Source organism: Dendroctonus ponderosae, unplaced genomic scaffold (assembly GCF_020466585.1).
Source record: "Dendroctonus ponderosae isolate FM_Combo_2020 unplaced genomic scaffold, Dpon_F_20191213v2 Dpon_F_20191213_2, whole genome shotgun sequence".
NCBI classification, from domain to species: Eukaryota; Metazoa; Arthropoda; class Insecta; order Coleoptera; family Curculionidae; genus Dendroctonus; species Dendroctonus ponderosae.
Window position 1 is genome coordinate 13,089,386 of NW_026018165.1, and position 20,192 is coordinate 13,109,577.

The following is a 20,192-nucleotide window of genomic DNA, read 5'->3' on the forward strand; positions in this document are numbered from 1 at the left end:
GTAAAGTGATCCTTTATTTATCTGGGAGGTGAAAGACACCCATATTAATTTTCATCAGCTCCGCATCTTTTTCAGGACAAGTCTGTGTTGTTTTGTAATTAATGAGGGTGGTTGGTGAGAATTTCAACACCCCTCGATGTTTAACGCCTTAACTTTTTTATTTGTCTTATAAATTTGGGGTTTTCTCCATTCGGAGAAATCTGGCGACACTTAAAAATAAGTGTTCCATTCTCTTCCGCCTTTATTATATTAAAATGCTCTTTTTTTAAATTACTAAACCTTTGTAATAACAAGAACCAGTAAAGACATGACAGCACTTTTTAACTAATAGAACATTTACGTTGTAATAAAAACTCGGTTTTCCAATTTTAAACTGCATATTACAAAATACGGATTTCCATTCCCAATAATTCCATTCAACTTATTTCCATGTCAAATTGAAACAATTCTGTTTCCGGTGGAACCCACGCGGGACAATGTGCAGGAACTGCATTAACAAACTGTTACGTACCTGGCGTTCAGAACCAATTCGCTATGCCGGAATGGTACGCGATAATGCACTTTACTCTAATAGTGCTTTTACTTTTCTTCTACCTTTTGCAGCCTTTTTCATTCACTGTTGTCGCCGTTTTTTCTTCCTTTGGATTGAAGTATGGCGCCTCTTTTACGAAACGGTTTTTGTTCGGGCTTGTTAAAGTGTGCTTGAATTTGTACGGACATTTTTATGGCGAAATTTTACCGGTTTGCTGACGGATTTTGCACTTGAAAGTGCAGAATCTTGGACTTTTGGGTAATATTTCAATTCGACATTCTATCTGCTTGAAACGATGCATTTTTCCTGGCGATTCTGCCGTTTTGTTGCATTTTTTTTTAGTTCGAACCCCAATGGTTCTTCTATAAATATCTTGAATTTGAATAATTTATATCATCGAACTGTTGAAGATTTTTGTGGTCATGTATGGACGGACAGAAAGCTGTACATTTTGCCAAAAATTTACGAGTATTCTAAATCTCTTGAAATTGTGCTTACTTATGAGTGAAAGCTTCTTCTATAAACATCTCGAGTTTCAGGAATTTGTCTGCATGAGCTTGTGAGCTGGTTATTTTTAAAGGCAATCGTGCAGTTCTGGGCACATTTAGGAAGGGCAAACATTTTTTTTTAATTAACGAGTTATCCGCATCGGCAGAAAATATGTTTAAGTATTGACTAAGGCTTTGTCTATGAATATCTTGAATTTGAACATTTCTCCTCGGCAAATTTGCAACTTGGGTATTTTTCAAAACAGTTGTGCAACTTTGGGACTTATTTATCAGAGGCAGAAACATACAATTTTCTCTAAAAATTAAGTGGTATTCCAACTCGCTTCAAATTATGTACAGTTATAGACAATGACTTCTTTTATGCAGTACTCAAATTTCATCATTTTACTTGCATGAGTTTGAGAGTTGTAAATTTGTCAAGACAATGGTATACTTTTTGATCATGTTTAAGAATAACTTACAACGTCGGTTATTCTTTTAGATTTTTTTTCAAAATCGACCAGAAATGCGAATTTGGGGAAACTGTACAATTATTAACTAAGGATTCTTCTATAAAACTTTCAAATTTCAGCATTTCACCTGCATGAGTTTGCGACTTGAAAACTTTTAAGTGATCTTGTAGAAAGTTTCTTTAGAAAATTAGAGGGGAATCCGACTTTATCTAAATTGTGCTCACTTCTGCCTAACGCTTCTTCTATGAAAATCTCAAATCTTAACAGTTGGGCAATTTTCAGACATATTTATCAGCGGATAAAAATATTAATTATTTCTATAAAATGAAGTAAAATTTCAAATCGCTTTAAATTGTGTACACTCTGAAAGCTTGCTTGTTGTAGAAGAGCCTCAAATTTCCTCGTTTTATCTGCATGAGTCAAGTTGCACGTGTGCACTTTTGTGTCCCCTGCTGAGAATAACCAAACATTTTTTTTAGAAAATCGGTCAAAAATCCAAATCTGTTAAAACTCTAATTAACCCGCTTCTTCTATGAACATGCAAAATTTCATCATTTTATCTGTTCGAATTTGTGAGTTGCAAATTTTTGAAGGCATTGGTGTAGTTGTGTTATAACGAGTAGAATTTGTTTTTATTTTTCAAAAAATAAACTAGGTTTTTGAATCGCCTGGAATTAAGTACATTTATGAGCAACGGCTCCTTCTATATTTACCTTAAGTTTCAATATTTTGTCTGCATCAGTTTGCGAGTTGTGAATTTTTGAAGACAATTGTGCACTTTTGGCCCGCCTCTGAGAATAACCAAAAATATTTTTTTTAGAAAATGACCCAGTAATGAAAATCTACTGAAACTTTCTACCCTTCTTAACCCAAGCTTCTTCTATGGAAATGTGCAATTTCAATAATTTATCTGCTCAATTTTGTCAGTAACGAAGTTTTTACGACATTAGTGCATTTTGGGGCGCATTTATCAACGACCAGAGTACATTTTTTCGAATGCACATATGAGCAAAGGCTTCTTCTATATCAGAAATTTTAACAGTTTATCTGCATGCACTTGCGAGTTGTGGTGCACTTCTGAGTCTCATTTAGGACTAACTGCAAAGGTTGCAACTCTGCCAGATGTGATTTAATTTTTTGCCTTTTCTAGATAATTTATTCTCCTCGGATGATTGTCCTTGATTAAAGGCTTGCATTCTCGAACACTTAGTCACTATATTGGTATTTCATTCTTTGTTTTTAATTTAGTTATTGTATTATTACTCTCGGCCACCTGGAGATTAATCCACGAGCCACCACTGAGAAGTAATTCCGCGTAAGACGTTAAAATGCACAAAGACGATTGATTTTATTTTCTGAATGGAAATGAATGAGTATCAGTCCCGTTATCGCCCACATTACAGGAATCTCGCTGGGCAAACGTTAAATAACGCAGGTGTAAAACGTACGTAAGGTAAATATTAAATTTTCCTGATTTTAAATCTTTTCAGCCAGGCCACTGAATAATTCCTCAGACTGCTCGTACGTTACCGAAATGAAGACATAAATCCTGTCGTCTAGCAATCTTACTAATCTCGCCTTTTTTTTAAATGCTCCTACTTTATGGCTTTTACTAATGTTATATCATGTAACCGAATACTTCTTTAGGAGATACGTTTTAATAAGAAAGATAAGTACGAACAGACCTCCCTCTGTGATTTAACACAGGACGAACTGTATGATTTATTACTTGGGACGTCACTTAGTTGGGAGTCAGTTTTAATTAGTCGGGTATAATTGAAAGCAGTACCAGTTTCTGTGAAATAATGTCGACTTTTTATGAAATATGCCGGGGAACCGACCGTTTTAAGGGAACTTTTACTGAAAAAATTTGTTCATGCTTGCCAACGGCAACGAAAATGTTTTGAAACAAATGACGAATTTGGCCTTACAAGTCAATAAAATCATTGATAGATAGAATCAGCCGGCTCGTAATGAATTTAATTATATACTGCTATTTTTCCTCATAATAAATTACAATTCCTTCTTTCGCAATGAATTGGTCATTAAAAATAATTGGCACGCATTGAATTTTGGAAGACGGCAATTTTCCTACCAAACCGTCAAAACACGGTGTTTCAGCTTCAAATTATTCTCATTGTTCCGTTTAGGATGAGAAATCAATTTAATTGAGTTTGATTTTCAATTAATCAATTTTTTTCCGTTGCCGCAAATAACATTAAATATCGGTAGACCACATGAAGTTAATCAATCATATCAAAAAGTTGATGCCACTAGAACCAGTCTAGACTCGAAACCACGATAACGAGATTTCAGTTCGGATTCATTTGTCATTGGACGGGAACGATTACCGATGACTGAAGAATCGGTAACGAGACATTCTTCTGTTTGGGATTTCGGGTACGAGAGCCCCGTATCAATAAGATATCCGGTCAATCTTTTAAATCGGGCTTGTCATAATTATGTTCACAATGCTTCCATAGAAAATTACATCGATCAGTCGAGGTCTTCAATTTCTTCATAAATATCATCTGAGCGAATGAACAAAACTGAAACTGAAGCACTTATGAATAACAGGTGGTGGCAAGTTTTCTAGAAAATCAACAACCTATTAATTAAGGCTGCTTCTATGTATATCACGAATTTGAATGTTTTATCTGCTCCACCTTGCGAGTTGCGAATTTTCACAGACAGTTGGCCATTTTCGGATGAACGGACAAGACGCTTACATTTTTTCAAAAATAATCGAGTGTTCCGAATCGGTCGAAATTATGTACACGTATGGACGAAGACTTCTCTCACAAAATTCTCAACTTTCAGCTATTTGTCTGCATGAGATGGTAAATTGTGAAGGGTTAAAGACAATCGCGTACTTTTCGACCATCATTGAGAATAACCAATTTTGCAAATTTATTAGAAAAAATCAACCAGAAATTGGAGTTTGTTGAAACTTTGCCCAATTATTAACTAAGGTTTCTTCTACGAATGCCTTGAATTTTAACCTTTTATCTGCTGAAGACTGCGAGTTGTAAATTTATTTTTTATTTATGAAAATTCCCAGGGGCTTGAAGTTGTGGACTGAAATTGTGTACTGTTTGTGAAAATATTGAATTTTAATATTCAATCTGGCTGAATTAGTGAGCTGTGAATTTTTAAAAACAGAGGAAGCAACAACAACTACAAGCAAACAAAAAGTTACCTACTTAAATCAGTGACTAAGCTTTCCACGAAGAAACAATCAGTGGCTCGTAGGAAGAAAAGCAGAAATGAAAATATCCCAAGAAGAACATTTTTTTATTTATTTTAGCAATCATTTGATGCTCTTGTTGTGTAGGGTGTACCCTGATATTAATTTATTTTATTTTTTTTATTATTTATCCATATTTCAGAAATTAATCTTTAACATAATGCCTGTTTTCTGTTAAAAAAATTGCCAAACCGTGTTTTTTGCTTGTATCAATTGCTTCCTCCTTCGTGGGGTGATTTTTAAAGGCAATACATCCAGGAAAACATCTTGCCTTCTTTAATAGATTTAGTGAATTTAAAAAATGCACTTTATTTTTCAACATCAGTCGAATTGTTTCAAAAAATTGATTGCAGAACATAACGATATAATTTCGATGAAATTCTTCAAACCGAATTCAACACAACCGACAAAGGATCTGCACAATTCTATTCTTTTACCGGTTCATATGATGTAACTTTAAGTACATTAAAAAAAAGTGTGGAGCCAAAACGTATTTGGCCTTAATGTTTTCGTCTGGGGGCGTTCCTCTTATTGTTATCGAAGTTGTAAAAGGCGTTACGAAAATTATACAGTATTTCGTGTGGATTTCAAACATCGTTTCTGAGAAATGAAAAGTCGTGTACTTTGCGCATCTAAAGAAACGCATTGAATTGACCAGTTCCGGGGTGTTTCAGTTCGCCACCAAAAACAAAATAATCGAAATGAAGCTGAAACGCATTCAAAGTAAAATGCTTCATGAGTTAAATGTTTGGAATTCGACTTGTCTAGAGTGATTATTCTAAGAATTCGTATTCACTATCTAAACACAACACTCCTATTAAATATGTACGGCTAGTCAATTTGTTTCAATATAGGAATTCCTTTTTAATAGACGCAGATAGTTTATATTGCGCCATAGACCGAACACCATTATAATAAAATATGTAATCTTGATTAAAAATAATAAAATCTTGAAATGGAAAATAGTGTTTTCGTGAATGCCACTCATACGCTGAGCGTGTTCTATGAGAACAAACAACCAACTTAGCACGTAGCCTTTATGAACTTTAATAATAAAATTGATTGATTAAAATTATTAATTCATTTGTTAGCCCTGCGGGATGGAAATGAGCAAATTGATTAAGAAAAATGATGAATTTGTTATTACAAACTGAAATACTCATACAGAGTGTATGGAAATGATGCGCAAAAGTTTACCACTTTTTTGAGGAAAATCAATCGAGTTTATTGTGCCGAAATTGATACATTTTCACAAAAAGTGATTTGAAAACAACACGAAATAATTCACAGGCAAAACTCAAAATTAACAGTTACAAAAAAGGCAAGAGGAAACAAAAAATAATGAAATTGAAAATTTCTTGTGGTTTTCACCCTTGAGCTTCACTGTCTATTTCTGATGACTATGAATTTTTGAAAAATTATCTTTTGCTTTTACACATTTTGATGGTTTGCTGGAAAAAAAACCTGAATAGTTGGCAACTTTCCTGTGTGTTTTTTAACAACATTTCAATCCCAGACAGTAACTTGTAGAATTTGGCAAATTGACTGCGCTTTACGCCCCGTAGAATGAAGATTAAGATGCTAAGCGGAATTTCGGTTCTAACATTTGAGAACTAAGAATGTATTTTCGTTGGGTGCACCTGAAAAATGATGTTGTAATAATTGGGACGTGAAATGTTCTATTTTCGACTACTGCAGCAATTACGTTACATGCATTGCTACATAGCTTACAATCAGCCTGCCAGACATCACTTTTACGTTTTGACGTCAGCAGGTCAACGTGCCATGTTTTATTTTACTGGGGTTTGATTTGAAAATAGATCTGGATTAGCTGCAGTCGTTCCTGGAATAGATTAGAATGACCCAAACACACAGTGTTACTCAAAATGATTCAAGTCCTAAATTTTGCCCTGAATATTGAAACCTCTTGTATATTTGCGTAACTTTGAGTAGAAGAATCAACAACAATAGAAAATCTAGCTGAAAACAGTTAGAAAAATAGGCTAGAAATTATTGCGCATACTGAATGAGGAATCACATTCTATCCAACATGAATCATCCCAACAATCAACTCATGAATGAAAAAACCTCTTGCGCAGTTTGGAAAGACTCAAACATAAAGCTGAGAAACAATTAAAATCTAACGCAATTTTAACGAAACAAATATATGTTTAAGCAAAATTATATAGAAGACAAGTGATGAAAGCATTCAGTATTAAAGCGGATTGTGAAAGATATTTGAAGTGATACAAACGAACTAACGTAAAGCATCTCAAATAAATGCGCATTATAAAACTTATGAATGATTTGATTAGTTGCTCTTTAAATGTTGTATGTGCCTAATTAATTATTATTAAATTTATTTATTGCAGTTTTTAGCAACGTCCTCTCCCAATTTGGTTGTCCAAAAGAAAATTTATTTGTTGCGTACTTTTAGGGGTAAAACGATAACGAAATTAGCAAATTTTTTTTTCTCAACAGTAAATCATTTGGTGTAAATTGAATGTTCAATGCTCAGCTAATGTATTCAAAGGATTCGAGAAGAATATTCTACCCATACCATAGCAGATTGTAGAAACATGATTGGAAATTAACAATGCAAAATTACAATCATAACGTTATCGGTTCTAAGAACCTCATTATGTCATAGAACTTATTGTTATTCGATAACGTGGCGCGATAATCGTGATGGTTTTTTCTTCTCTTCAACGAACACATTCGTGTACGTAAATGACATAAGAGAGCCTTGAATACGATTCACACTAAAAAATTTAATGAAGTAAGATGATCGTGCCGGTCAACATCTTTGTAGTTGGAATTGAATACGATCGAGTACGATATCAATTATTTGTAATTGCGGAACTACTTGTTGTTTTTACGTTCCGATTACCAGATCATCATTAATAATAATTAAAGAGTTCGTTGAGATTCCGGGTTGTGGGCTTTATTAATCGACTGAAGGATTAATAGTAATAAGGAGGAAATAATTATACTATTTATAATTTACCTGCAAGAGAAAAAAATCGTTTTCTTGTACATTTGTCGTTTGATATTTGTTCAAAAAATAACGTTCAACTCGCCAACGAATGTCATGTTGTTTATAGATGAAAAGTTTTTTATTCGTTCATAAGAATACGTAATTTCAAGCGATTTATGATAGTCACCAATTTTTTTAAACAAATTTAATTTTTCTGTTCGTCCCTAACTATGTTACGAAATTGTACTTCAAAAATTCACATCTCACTAATTTGGGCGGATTAAATATTAAAATTTTAAATGTTCATAGAAGAGGCATTTCTTCAAAGAACACATTTTAAGCCCCTGGGAATTATAAAATCTTTTAATTTTAATATAAAATAATATAATAAATATTTTAGTGGCGAGACGCCAAAGCAAGTTTTATTACAAATTATAAAATACCTTTTTTAATCGAAAGTTCTACATCCTGTAGGAATTTGACATAGTAATCAGACACTATCAGGTGTGAAAATGCCTCTTGTACTTGTAAATGGGCACATGTTGATGGAGATCCAGCCTAATGTTGATAACGCAAATACTTCATAGTATCTGTTGATCTGTTGCAACTGAATAAACAGATTAATTTAGATTTTCAATTAGAATCTGTGTTCGGTTGGAGTACTCAGGGTGGTTCTTAGGGCTGTTGAATGGGCGTGTTTAAAGTTTTGCTGTATTCATTTTTGTTTCAAATAGCGTAGCAATTAACAGTTGCTAACAGTTAAAGGAACGTTTGCTTAAAACCTTCAATTGCCTGCAAAATATCTCTAAATTGTCGGCCCTTCGGTAAATTCTACTATTTGAACTTAGATCAATTTCAAGATAAAATCACTGTGTCGAATTTAGTGTTTGTTTCACACTGATTTTTTAATTATCATTATCAGCCTCGGCCAGTTAATTGTGTGTAGACCATTTCAAAACCGACTTTGTGCCCGTCTAATACCGAATGCATAAATTGCATTCATGCAGTCGAGAGCTTTTAAATTAGTGCTTTTGTAAGGTGGAGATTAACAGTTACCTGTACGATATTTTAATGAATGAAGTCGTCCAAGTGTTCAATTACAAGCTGTTGTAACGTAAGACATGTGCACACCCACTATGACCTGTCACCTGTTCTAAAAATATTGAACGCCCACCATTAGGTCGGAATTCGTTTAAATGACGAATTATTGTTCACCGAAGGTTGGCCGATGTTTTATTAGAATTGATCTAACTTTTGTATCGGTCCCATTTTAATAAAATCAGTCCTGAATTTGATACCGGCGGGATTTTGGGTGTTGGCCAAAACAATGGTGGCTTCACATCTGTATTTACCGTAGATGATTACAGAAATTATTTTTTTAGGCCTGTTTTCCAGTGAATTCTGTCAGTTCACTACCAGCTTGCGCGTATTGGAAACCTCGTCGGGCTTGGAGAGTTTATTTTTATAGGGCAAAGGCCTTAATGGTTTCGTAAAAATATAAACACCAGCGGCATAGTCATTTCTATGTTGATTAAAATACGGAATGCTTCCTGATAATGCATTTAAACCAAAGAAAAATATACAGTTTCATGTTGAAAATTAACTTTTAATTTTTTCTTCAACGTTGGAGGCTGCATCAATCAAGGCTTTGGTTAAGATTAAAATTGTGACTCAAATGTATTTTAATATTCTCCTATTGGATTTAGTCGCTCGCATTCATTGTTTAAAACTGATGAGTTTCTCGGCGGCTTTAGGCCGCGGTGGAAAAGCTCATGCTTGCAAAACGTCAGGAATACATTCTTTTCCACAGCGGCCTAAAGCCTGGAAAACTCACCAGTTCCGTTTCATCACTTGAATGTTTGGTGTTATGAAAATTCCCATCAAATCAAAATCGGCAGCTTTCAACATGAGTCTAAATTTAACGTTTGCTTAAATAATACAGTTGGTCTCATTTTACTATCACCTCACATAAATGGGCAAACTTCCCTTGATCTTCTATCACTTTACGGAAATGATAGATGTGACTTTGTCATCGAGTCGATGAAAAAGGATCTCACTCAAAATGACTCACAATTGCGCAGTGTGTAAAGGAGAATCTATTTCTATGCGATTGAAACTAACAAAAGTTGAATGAAATTCCGTTTAAAAAAATATATTTTAGGAAAAAAGTCACACACAGTTTTTCTGAAGATTTACACGATTTACCGTTGAGCAAGTGAGTTTCTTGCATTTCATTTAGAACATCCTAGACGATTTTTTTGCAGTGCGTTGCTTCAGTGATTGATTGCTTGCATCTGACCAGAGCCAGTACATTTATTGAGCCTTCAAGTGTGCATCTCAAGCCGTTTGGAAACTGCTTCATCTAATTGCTTCAATTCAACTTCAACAGCATGTTAACTAATCGTTTATAAAATCGTGTTTTTTCCCTACGTGCTTGAGCCGAATAATTCATCTCTTACAAATGTTTAACGTGCATATTTTACATACTTCTAAGCGTTTCTCATGTATTGTAGATATATTAAAGTGTCTCTTTGGTTTTTTTTTAGTTTTCTTCGAAATTTCAAAACAGTTTTAAATCTCCAAAACTAATGGCTTCTCGAAAATGAAAACACGTCATAACCCGCATTTGCATACCCATGAAAATACATAAAACATAAGGGAATTTAAATGAAGAAACACAGACTTAATACGTTTCACTTGGGTCTAAGACAAAAATCTTATTGATCTTCATTCGGCTGGAAAACGTTTTAAAGTTGATGTTTTGAAGATGGCAATCAGGGTCGCTTAAAGAGTTGTAAAGGCTGTTGCCAAAACGTTCGGCAGCTTTTAAATACGCTTCAGCTACTTGAATTTTCATTATGAAATTCGACTTAACCACATCTTGAGGCGCTCTATCTGGAGGCGAAATCTAAAAACCAGTAGGATGTAATTTAATGATGACGAGAAAATTGCTTGGCGTTCATCCCATATCAGTTTGGGCCCTTCTACCTGCTTCTTCGACGAAGAAGAACATATCTATCGAAACCACCAACACCAGGATTCATTTCAGAGTGTTAACTTTTGGTTTTGAGACATGTTACGTGAAAATCAATTAGTGTATAACAAAAGTGCTAATAAATCCAGTAATTACTGAAGAGCCGATGAAAATCAATAAGAAATCGCCAAACATCGATCAAGGGATTGCAAGCGAGGAAAATATCAATGGCACCTTCTGGACAGTTCTTCTCCTGAAGAAGTCAACCCAGAACATATAAAAATATGACAAACATTTGTTTCGCTAATTTGATTAAGGTTCACGTACTGGTGATGCAATAGTGATAAGCGCTCAACAAACAATATAATAAAAGCGTGATAAGGGATTAATTATTATGAAGTGAATTACATGAGTAAATCCCTTGAAGAATGTATTTTCCGGGCCATTAAATTCCCCTTCGATAAATTATGATGATAATACTACATCGTATGTATGAACGTTTCTATTTATGAGTGAATTTGATATGTCGCAAGATATTATCGCACTATTTATTTTATCGATAGGGCATTACTAGGCATTTCCTATATCAATAAACAGTGCGAGACAGCAAGACAACTAGCAGTCGCACCTGCATCTCATGGGCGTCACTTTCATTTTCTGATTTTCCCCTTTACAATGTTATACAGCAATTTTTCCAATAACACTCCGCATTAATTGCAAACGTCTCGCCCTAACGTTCCATTTTAATTTTTTTTCTCGAGTCAAGTCTGCCATTAAATCACGTTAACTAATTAATTTCCCGATCGATTATGACAAAGTAGCCACTATCTAATAATATGGTTAATAGTTGTAAGCGATTGGAGGTAAATGTGGCAGTAGAATTTCGAATTCGTGTCCTCTTCACATGTGTTTTACCAATAAACAGGGCACACCACTGGGTTTATGTCATCATACCATCGCATCGCACTATAAACAATTATCAGCACCTTTACGAGGTAGCATAAACGTCATTTTATTGTTTAATAGACCGTAAAAACGATGGATTTTCATATAAATAAACGAGGAAAATTGTTGTTCGACAGTAAACGCCCGCCAAATCTATAATCCTTTCGGTAAATATACATGAACAATAAATATAAAGTGTCCAAAACTGATAAGGGTTCTATTGACCATTTGTTCTTGAACACAAGCAAGGAATTTTTGAAAAGTTGTCATAAATTACAAGGCCTGCCTTTAAAAGCGTCAAAACTTTCAAAGTTAACGAAAAAACTGCATTGAAAAGTACAACAACGAAAGGGGGATTTTATTAACTTTTTAAAATTATGAAACAAAAAATCTGGTCTAACTAATCTAAAGCTAACCGTTCAATTTATTATTTCACATATTTAATTTCTCGCCTTAATTTCACAACTTATTTAGATTGTGTCATTTAGTGATTTTTATCTGCTTTCATACATTTTCTTCTCATAGTCTTTCATAAGTTTTGACTGCGTCTTTATTCACTTCTATAGCGAACAGCAGCTTAATGAGTATAATTCCAAACCACTTTCTTTAATTGACAAAACAGACTTTCAAGACTGGACATTGTTAAATGTGCACAACTAGTCAAAAGAATCGAATAGGATTTTCACGGGAAGCGAATAAAAACTCTTCGTTTCGTACCATTAAACTTTACGTGACATTCTGGAACCAGCTAATGTCACCTTAAAAGATTCTGTGTCTCAATCTAAACAACATTGGTTGCAGATTACCTGCCCAACAATGTCTGTTTATTAAGCCACGTCTTCGAAGGCAAATTTCGACTAATATGCGCCTTTTGTGCGGGGCTAGAAGTGTTTTTTCTTCCGACTTCCATCGGTCGGAATTCAGCACAAAAGTGACACCAAACAAACGTCCATTTGTCTGCGGACAGCATTTATGGTTGAGGAATTAAATCACGTTCCTGACATTGTGAGAATATATTATTATTTGCTGGGCACACCTAAGCTACATACTTACTACTAATACTACTACCGACTACTACATCTATTGTTTGCTATTCCAAATAGCAGCTTAGTTAGTTAATTTTGCCTTTTGTTTTATTTGCTCCATTCGACAATTTGCAAACGGTTTTGGAACGTGTCGAGTTTGTAAAGTGGACTCCCAACTTGCCAGATTTAAGTCCAATAGACTTTTCACTTTGACGCTATTTTGCGACTAGTAAATCGCGGTTTTGTGCACAATATTGAACAATTGAGCAAACGATTTGCTAGCAATTGTGTATAGTTTATTGTAGAAAACTGGTAATTTTCGCAAATTTTTCAATAGCATTTATTACTTGGGCATTCTTTATTATGATGCTACAGATGTTTGGAAATTAACCTTTTTTCTATATGCAGAGGGCTTTTCAACTAATGTGACAAAATTCACTGGAAACAATACTTTTTGGCAAATTTTTGTATCTGAAAGTTAATAGTTTTCTAGGTAGTCAAAGCCTAAATAAAATTTCGATTTTTTATCAGGTTTTTAACCAGTTTTGCTTTTACCAAAACGTTGTATTTGGGAGCTTTTACGGTCGAGAAATTCAAATTTTCTCTTATTTGTAGTTCCTAGAAGGTGCTAGCTGCAACAGTCTCCAGCCAGTTTTTTGGGTTTTCAAATATCGCTATTTTTTAAACAAAAAACCTGCACTTGGTTCAAGTCGATATCTCTCACAGTTTTCCGGATATTTCACATTGAAACTTCTAGTGATTTTTTGAACTAACAACTAACTCAAAGTCAGACGAGTATAATTGAACAATTAATACGAAATAATCGTTTTGAAAGCCTTTCTTAATGCCCCTAAATAATTACTGTTTAATGTTTGCGAAGTTTCGTTTAATTGAAAATCTGAGCAGAATATTCCGTTTATTTAGAGATCAAATTTGAGTTACGCAGTTCAAAAAATCACTAGAGGTTTCCAATGTGAAATAACTCGAAAACGGTGAAATAACTTGAAACAAGTACACAGTTTTTGTTTGGAATATATAGCAGAACGCAATTTGTTCAGCAAAAAATCGATGTTTTAAAATCCAAAAAATGTCTGCTGTTTTAAGTAAATTTTTCCTGAAATGAAACATTTTTGCCTAAAAAATATGTTAATAAGTTTTGTCACATCCGTTGAGGACATTGGCATTTTTATTTGAAAATATCTTCCTGGTTGAAATATCTGCCAACCTAAGCAAAAAAAATTGAGACGAATAAAAATTTTAACAGAAAACGAACGATATTAAAGTATGAAAAGTAAAAATTAGAATAAACCGCGATCAAAACAGGAGAAAAGTCGCAAACCAAAACCCAATTTAAAGAATTTAATAAAAATCTGTATCCCTTTGTCGCATTGAACCCATCTTCCCACCTAATCAGCGAGTAGTAAATTGACCATTAACAAACGAACAATTTAATTAAATTCGTCCTGGCCTACTTCACGACAAACATTTAATTGGTGAGTAAACTCGGGAAATCAATTGATCCAATGCATCTACCTGCGTACCTCGCCTACCACCAAAAATCCAAGTAGTTCCAAAGCAGAAGCAAGCTTATTATTGCTTGGCAAGCAGTGGAACAGTCGAAACGTGGTTCGTCCGTACGGGGGTACTCAAGCTGATCGTGTACACGACTTTTCAGTTCTTCGCGTGTTTTTCAGTCTTCGTCTATGATCCTTGTTCGAGCTTCGCTTCTTCAGCGTGTTAAGGGACTTACGTAAGCGCGGGAATCCGACAGTTGTTTGGTGTGTTCACGATTACCGAGAACAGGTGGACAAGCATTATTAGTTGGCTTCTTCAGGATTTTTTACTTGCACGGACATTAGTGTTAAGTGCATAGAGAGCATCCACAGATTGCATTCGTGTGTCCGCTACCAAGCATTTTTTTTTAAAGACCTTGTGCATCAATACGCCACCGTTATCATGACTGATTTTTCCGTTGTGGTGCCCTAAAACGTGGTGTTTTGTTCATTCGCCCACCCCGAGGATGATTTTGGAGACTATGTGCAAGATGCACATTCACGAGCGATTTTGCTTCAAACAGGTAAATTCAATGTTTGACTTCACTTGCGCTTAAATCTGGAGATAGAGAGTCATTTTTCATCAGAAGAATGTTTGCAAACGTTCAGAGTATTCTTCAAGAATGCACACCCAAGAAAAATGCCAATTTTTTGAGTGTCACCTTGAACGAACATTGACAATCATTTTAATTTTATTCATTTTATTCAATGCAATTACTCCTCCTGAAAATTTGCAATTTTAATTATTTTTGTCGGTATGTACGTACTTCCGGGTTTATGCAAAACCTGTACAGTTTGCAAGATGTTTAAATGCATTTATAACAGTGCAAAAACCGGCCGTAAGAAGACAGGTGAAAATGAAGAAAAATGCAAAAATTCGAATAATTTTCCAATGTTTTATCCATTTACGCCTAGTTGTTATTGTTGATCATTTTGCTTTTTGAAATGTCCGCAAGATAAACAAGGTGAATTGCGGCGTATTTAATATGTACCTATGTATTTTTATTATTTTTTAGGTATTTTTGTTTCAGTGTATAGGGCGTTTGACATTTTACTGTTTTATCATTATTTTAAAGGAATGCAAAAGAAGGAAACAACGAAACTAAAGCAATTCTTGATTAGAGGAAAGTTGATCGCAGCTACATAATTTATATTTTGATGATTTTTTCTTTTTTATTTCATCCCTTCCGATTTGAAGCTTATTTGAATAAAAAAAAAGTGCCGACACTGATAGATGATTCGCTAAATTTCTGTCTTTTTGCAATTGAATAGTTCATATCAGAAAAACGTACCATGGATATTCCGCACTTGAATAAGATTTCCATTGAAGAAGTCGGCAAGTGAAATTTTATTTGAAATGGGAAATTATTGCAGATCGAAGTGTTTTTTTCAGCGGAGGATTTAGAAGACGCATGATCATTCGGGGCGCAAATATTCACAGCATTGTTTTTAACATAAAGTTCTTTATAACAGTTTAGCAAAAACATTCTTCACTAAATTCTTGTTTCTAGAATCTCCATGCTTTGTGTGGATTCTTGTAACTTGCCGACCACCAAGCAGGCTCAGTGGGTGCATTTTGATAATGCCATTTAGTACCTGCACTGGCAACTATCGAAGATTTTCGTATACTACTAGACTGTTAAATGTGAAACCTGGCGTCTTCATGTAGTTTTTCAAATATCCCTTGAGAAACCCTTAAGCATTGTAGTCAAGCAAGTGCGAAGTGGTCAGTAACTAGTTTACTCTTCTGAAATTGTTCAAGTTTTATAAAATAAGAGTTCTTCAATTTGAAAACATGGCCATGGATTAGAAACCATCTGGAGGAATTTACGAGTAAACAATATAGTTGGCGTCTCGAGAGTATCTCCCGCCATGGGGTGCAAGAAGTTGTAAATCTCTTGCAGGAAGAGCTCGTCTATTGTAAAGATGGGCTTTTATGGCGACTGCCTATTGAGAGATTTTCGGAAGTGAGACGACACTGGCTCCAAACTAGGCCCGGTAAACCCTGCATTTATTTTAGGTAATTAAAACGTTCATGCACTATAATCGGTCAACAACGCTACAATTACCTAGACAGGTATGTTCGTTCGGTTCTCTTATTATTATATTCAATGCATGAGCGGGTTTGGTTTCGTGTTCATACTACTTTTTACATGGCGACTGCACAATATCTGTGTATGAAATTGGTTCGTTAGTATTTTAGAACAAAGTTCGCACTTTCTCTGCCTCGATTTTCCATTGTATTCTAAAAACGCAACTTCCTATCTGTTTCATTCATTCCTGGTTATTGGAAAATGTTCACTGTTTAATTATGCCATACAAATCAGGTATTCACTCATCAGGCATGATTCACAATTAGCCACTTCCATCATCAATGCCACGACAAGATTCACAGATAAGTGGCCTTTTCCTGTGCCATTCGTCATTCTTGTTTCATAAAAGATCAACGAAAGAAACAAGCTATGTACACGGTATAATTAGCATTTTACAATTATGGAAAATATTGTAGCACACATTATTCATTAGCGGGACTCGTCTTGAATAACGTAACGTGCTCTACGTCGGTCAGTTCGATTTATTTTTCATTTCAAAGCGGCATTTTGCAGAAAATCAATCTAAAAACTATTCTTTTATAATTGAATAATGAATTAATTAAATTTTCTCCAGCTTCAGCCGCCATTTTTGAAAATTTGAGTGGCTTAAGTGAAATGGTTCCATTAGTGATTTCATCACAATAAACTAGTTTGTGTTTTCCCTCAGTATTTCTTTGCAAACTTCCTGATAACTGCTTTTTATCATTGAAAATTAATTGTTTTTGCGGCGCTAATTGATTTTTTACTCATATCGTTAAAATCGACTTTGTCGTTGTTCCTACTTCAAATCGAACCCAGCTAACAGTTGCAAACTTCGTTTATTTTCTGTAATTAATATTGTCCTTAATGTTCTCAATTATCGAAACGTTTAAATGTTCCTGTTACTTTCAATTAACGTTTGCTATGAGACAGGATGATTATTATTTTTTAAATTGGGAAACTTTCGGAAGCAATCGATTGAGAAAATTGGTCTGCAAACCCTAGAAGTCATACTGACGACCAGAACTAATAAGTTGGGGTCTGAGGGGAATAAGCACACGAGCCAGACGTGGACCATTAAAAGATTAACATATTTCGCCCAAATCAAAGGCAAAAACCTACAACTTTACTGTTCATTCAACATTCTTATAAACAATGGAAACTGATGTTGTTAAATGCTAATTTCAGTGACGATTTCATAGTTTCATTAGTATATTTTTACATTTGCCTTTTTGCGCTCATCTTCACGAAGAAAAAGTCATTTGCAGGTGCACTCAAATAGATTGTCGCAAATTTTATCTTAGTTTTTTGCAGTTATGCCAATATAAAAATTAAAAAATTTAAAAAAATAAATTAAGGATTGAAAAATTGAAAAATTTGTACACTTTTTATTTTTTGCAAGCCCAGTTTGGGTGATGTTTAAATGGTTGTGTTTGCTTGCCGTTGTCGATGCATTTTCTTTGCTTAAAGTATATTTTGATGAAGAATCAAACGGATTCGTGCCAATCGACATAAAAGTATTGTTGGTTATTCAGTAGCTTATGATTGAAGTCAATTAAAACTGGCCTCATTGCCATTAATTTGTAGGCATTTAAAAGAGCTGAGCTTGAAAACAATCGATTACAACTAATCAGATTTAAATGGTGTATGATCAAGGCTGCTGTTTACCGCAGTTAGAAAAACAAACTTTCCAGGTGAACTACTAAGTGGATTTCGATAATTTGATATTAGCAAAGCAGTCAATTAATTTGTTGGGACTTTTTATTTGAACAAATCGTGTATGAATATTGATGGGAGTCCGATCGTTTGTCAATATCTTCACATACGCGCAATCGAATCGGGAATTTCTAACTCCAGCTCATAATCGTCTCGATTTTCTTCTGATTTCGTATGTACCTCACAATCGGTTCGTAGTATTACAAATGCAGTGACATGCACAACAGGCTTGTTACATGAATAGCTAATTTCAAGTCGCGGTACCTCACAATCGATCGTCTATACGAAAAGAATGTTTAAAGTCATTGTTGGTATTGTCGTTTTTATTTTTATTATTTAGTTATTGTCGGACGGTTAGCGGAATGCGTCTACGTTCAGGGAATACCTAATCGGGGGAAACGACGATCATTTTTCGATACGTTAATTTATTTCAGTGTCATGTGAGGACGACTAAATTGTTCTTAACAGGCACAAGAAACTCTACGCTGGGGGAATTGTAAACGGTTTCCGGTCGAAACGTGCCAATTTGGCGCAGTTGCATGGACCGAACCTAAAATTATTTGAACTTTTTGCATAGGACAATATTTTTTATATATTTTGTCTTTAAATGAAACACATACTGTTTTCAAATCAAAATCAATTCTTGGGCTTCAGTCATCTATTGTCTATTTATCAATTAAAATACGTTTCGGTGTTTTCCACCATCATCAGTTTCTCTAAAATAACAGATAGTAAAAAAAACGTTTTCATTAATTTAAAAAACAATCACAGTTTGTCAACAGCTTCATCATATCACACACTAAAATACATTACAATTGCAACACTTTAAAACATTCTAAGATTAATTAGGCAATGTATATATTAATGTATTTTAGTGTGTGATATGATGAAGCTGCTGACAAACTGTGATTGTTTTTTAAATTAATGAAAACATTTTTTTTACTATCTGTTATTTTAGAGAAACTGATGATGGTGGAAAACACCGAAACGTATTTTAATTGATAAATAGACAATAGATGACTGAAGCCCAGGAATTGATTTTGATTTGGAATTGGAACACAGTCAGGAAAGTATGTACAATAATGTTTTCATTTGACTTATTTAAAATCCTGTTGTTCCAATTTCTTTGACGAATTTGTATTTTCTACATGTGTTATGCGTTGTATAGTTTTCTGATTGGTTTGGCATTTTGCAACTTTTTGTTAATTCAATTTTTGTTATCTGTTTTAATTTTCCTTCCATGATTCTTTCTTCTTTTTATATATAATCAGTAATAAATAAAATCTCGTTAAGATACTATTGTTATTTTTCGTTCTTTCAATTACGTTTTCTCCATTTTCGTGTTCATTTCCGCTAATTTAATTCTTCGATCTTCCATTCGCTGCAAATGACAAACTTGAATTGTTACATTTTCGTTTCATATGCGAAATTTCCCTGCTCAAATTTTTAACATTCTTCTTGCAAAATCTGGTTTTCCATTTCCACTTGTTTCAATCTTTCCAAAATAGCTTTTTGTTCACTTACGAAATTTTTTGTAAAATATCCAATCCAGCTTAATCGGTTTTTCTTCAGAAATAATATTTTATAATAGTTTATCTTTTTCTTCATTTATGAAGTTTTCACTAAATAATAGTATTTTTTTCAAATCATTTACTTTACTCGCTTTTTATGACCTTATTAGATACCACCAGATGCATTAAGCTACATTCTAATGAAGAATTTTACACGCTAATCTGAATGGAAATTATCAGCAATAATTTCCTGAACTTTCATACTGAATGAAATATCTTACACGGGATTTAATTGAATTTTGCCATATTGGGCAAAGGTATCCGACCTTGCACCATCTGGTACGCTTTATGCTGCTTGCTCTTCGTCTGTGAAGAAACCTTCCAATAGAGGCAAAATGCTTCAATATGAGCAAAAGAAAAGATGGAAATAATTCGGTTACACGTGCTTGAAATCTGCTAAAAAGGTCGAACTAAACTGTTTTCTTCAATTCGTTCATTTTATGTCTTCTGTGATTGAAAAATTGCCCTTGAAAATTATCCAATACGTGATTATAATCAAGTTTCGTGATAAGGGCTTTCCAGTCCTAGGAAGTGTTTAGTAAAAATACAAAATAAAATTCCTCCAGCTCATCTTCAAGGCTTCGGCAAGGTCGAAAATTGTCGGGGTCAAAGTCATTCG

At 34.2% G+C, this 20,192-nt stretch overlaps 1 protein-coding gene across 4 annotated transcripts in view; it reads left to right on the forward strand.

The window, feature by feature from the left end:
* The window catches only part of LOC109544548 (rho GTPase-activating protein 20), a 104,805-nt gene that overhangs the window by 53,549 nt on the left and 31,064 nt on the right, over positions 1-20,192 (forward strand). Inside the window, exon 1 of one of the 4 annotated variants that reach the window (XM_019914812.2) lies at positions 14,238-14,738. The exons of 2 other annotated variants lie outside the window; for them this stretch is intronic. In XM_019914812.2, coding sequence (XP_019770371.1) covers positions 14,682-14,738 — 57 coding nt within the window. In that variant the 5' untranslated portion in view covers positions 14,238-14,681. Of the gene's footprint in view, positions 1-14,237; positions 14,739-20,192 lie in introns of those variants that run through there. One more of the 4 variants, XM_019914813.2, reaches the window with a different exon arrangement.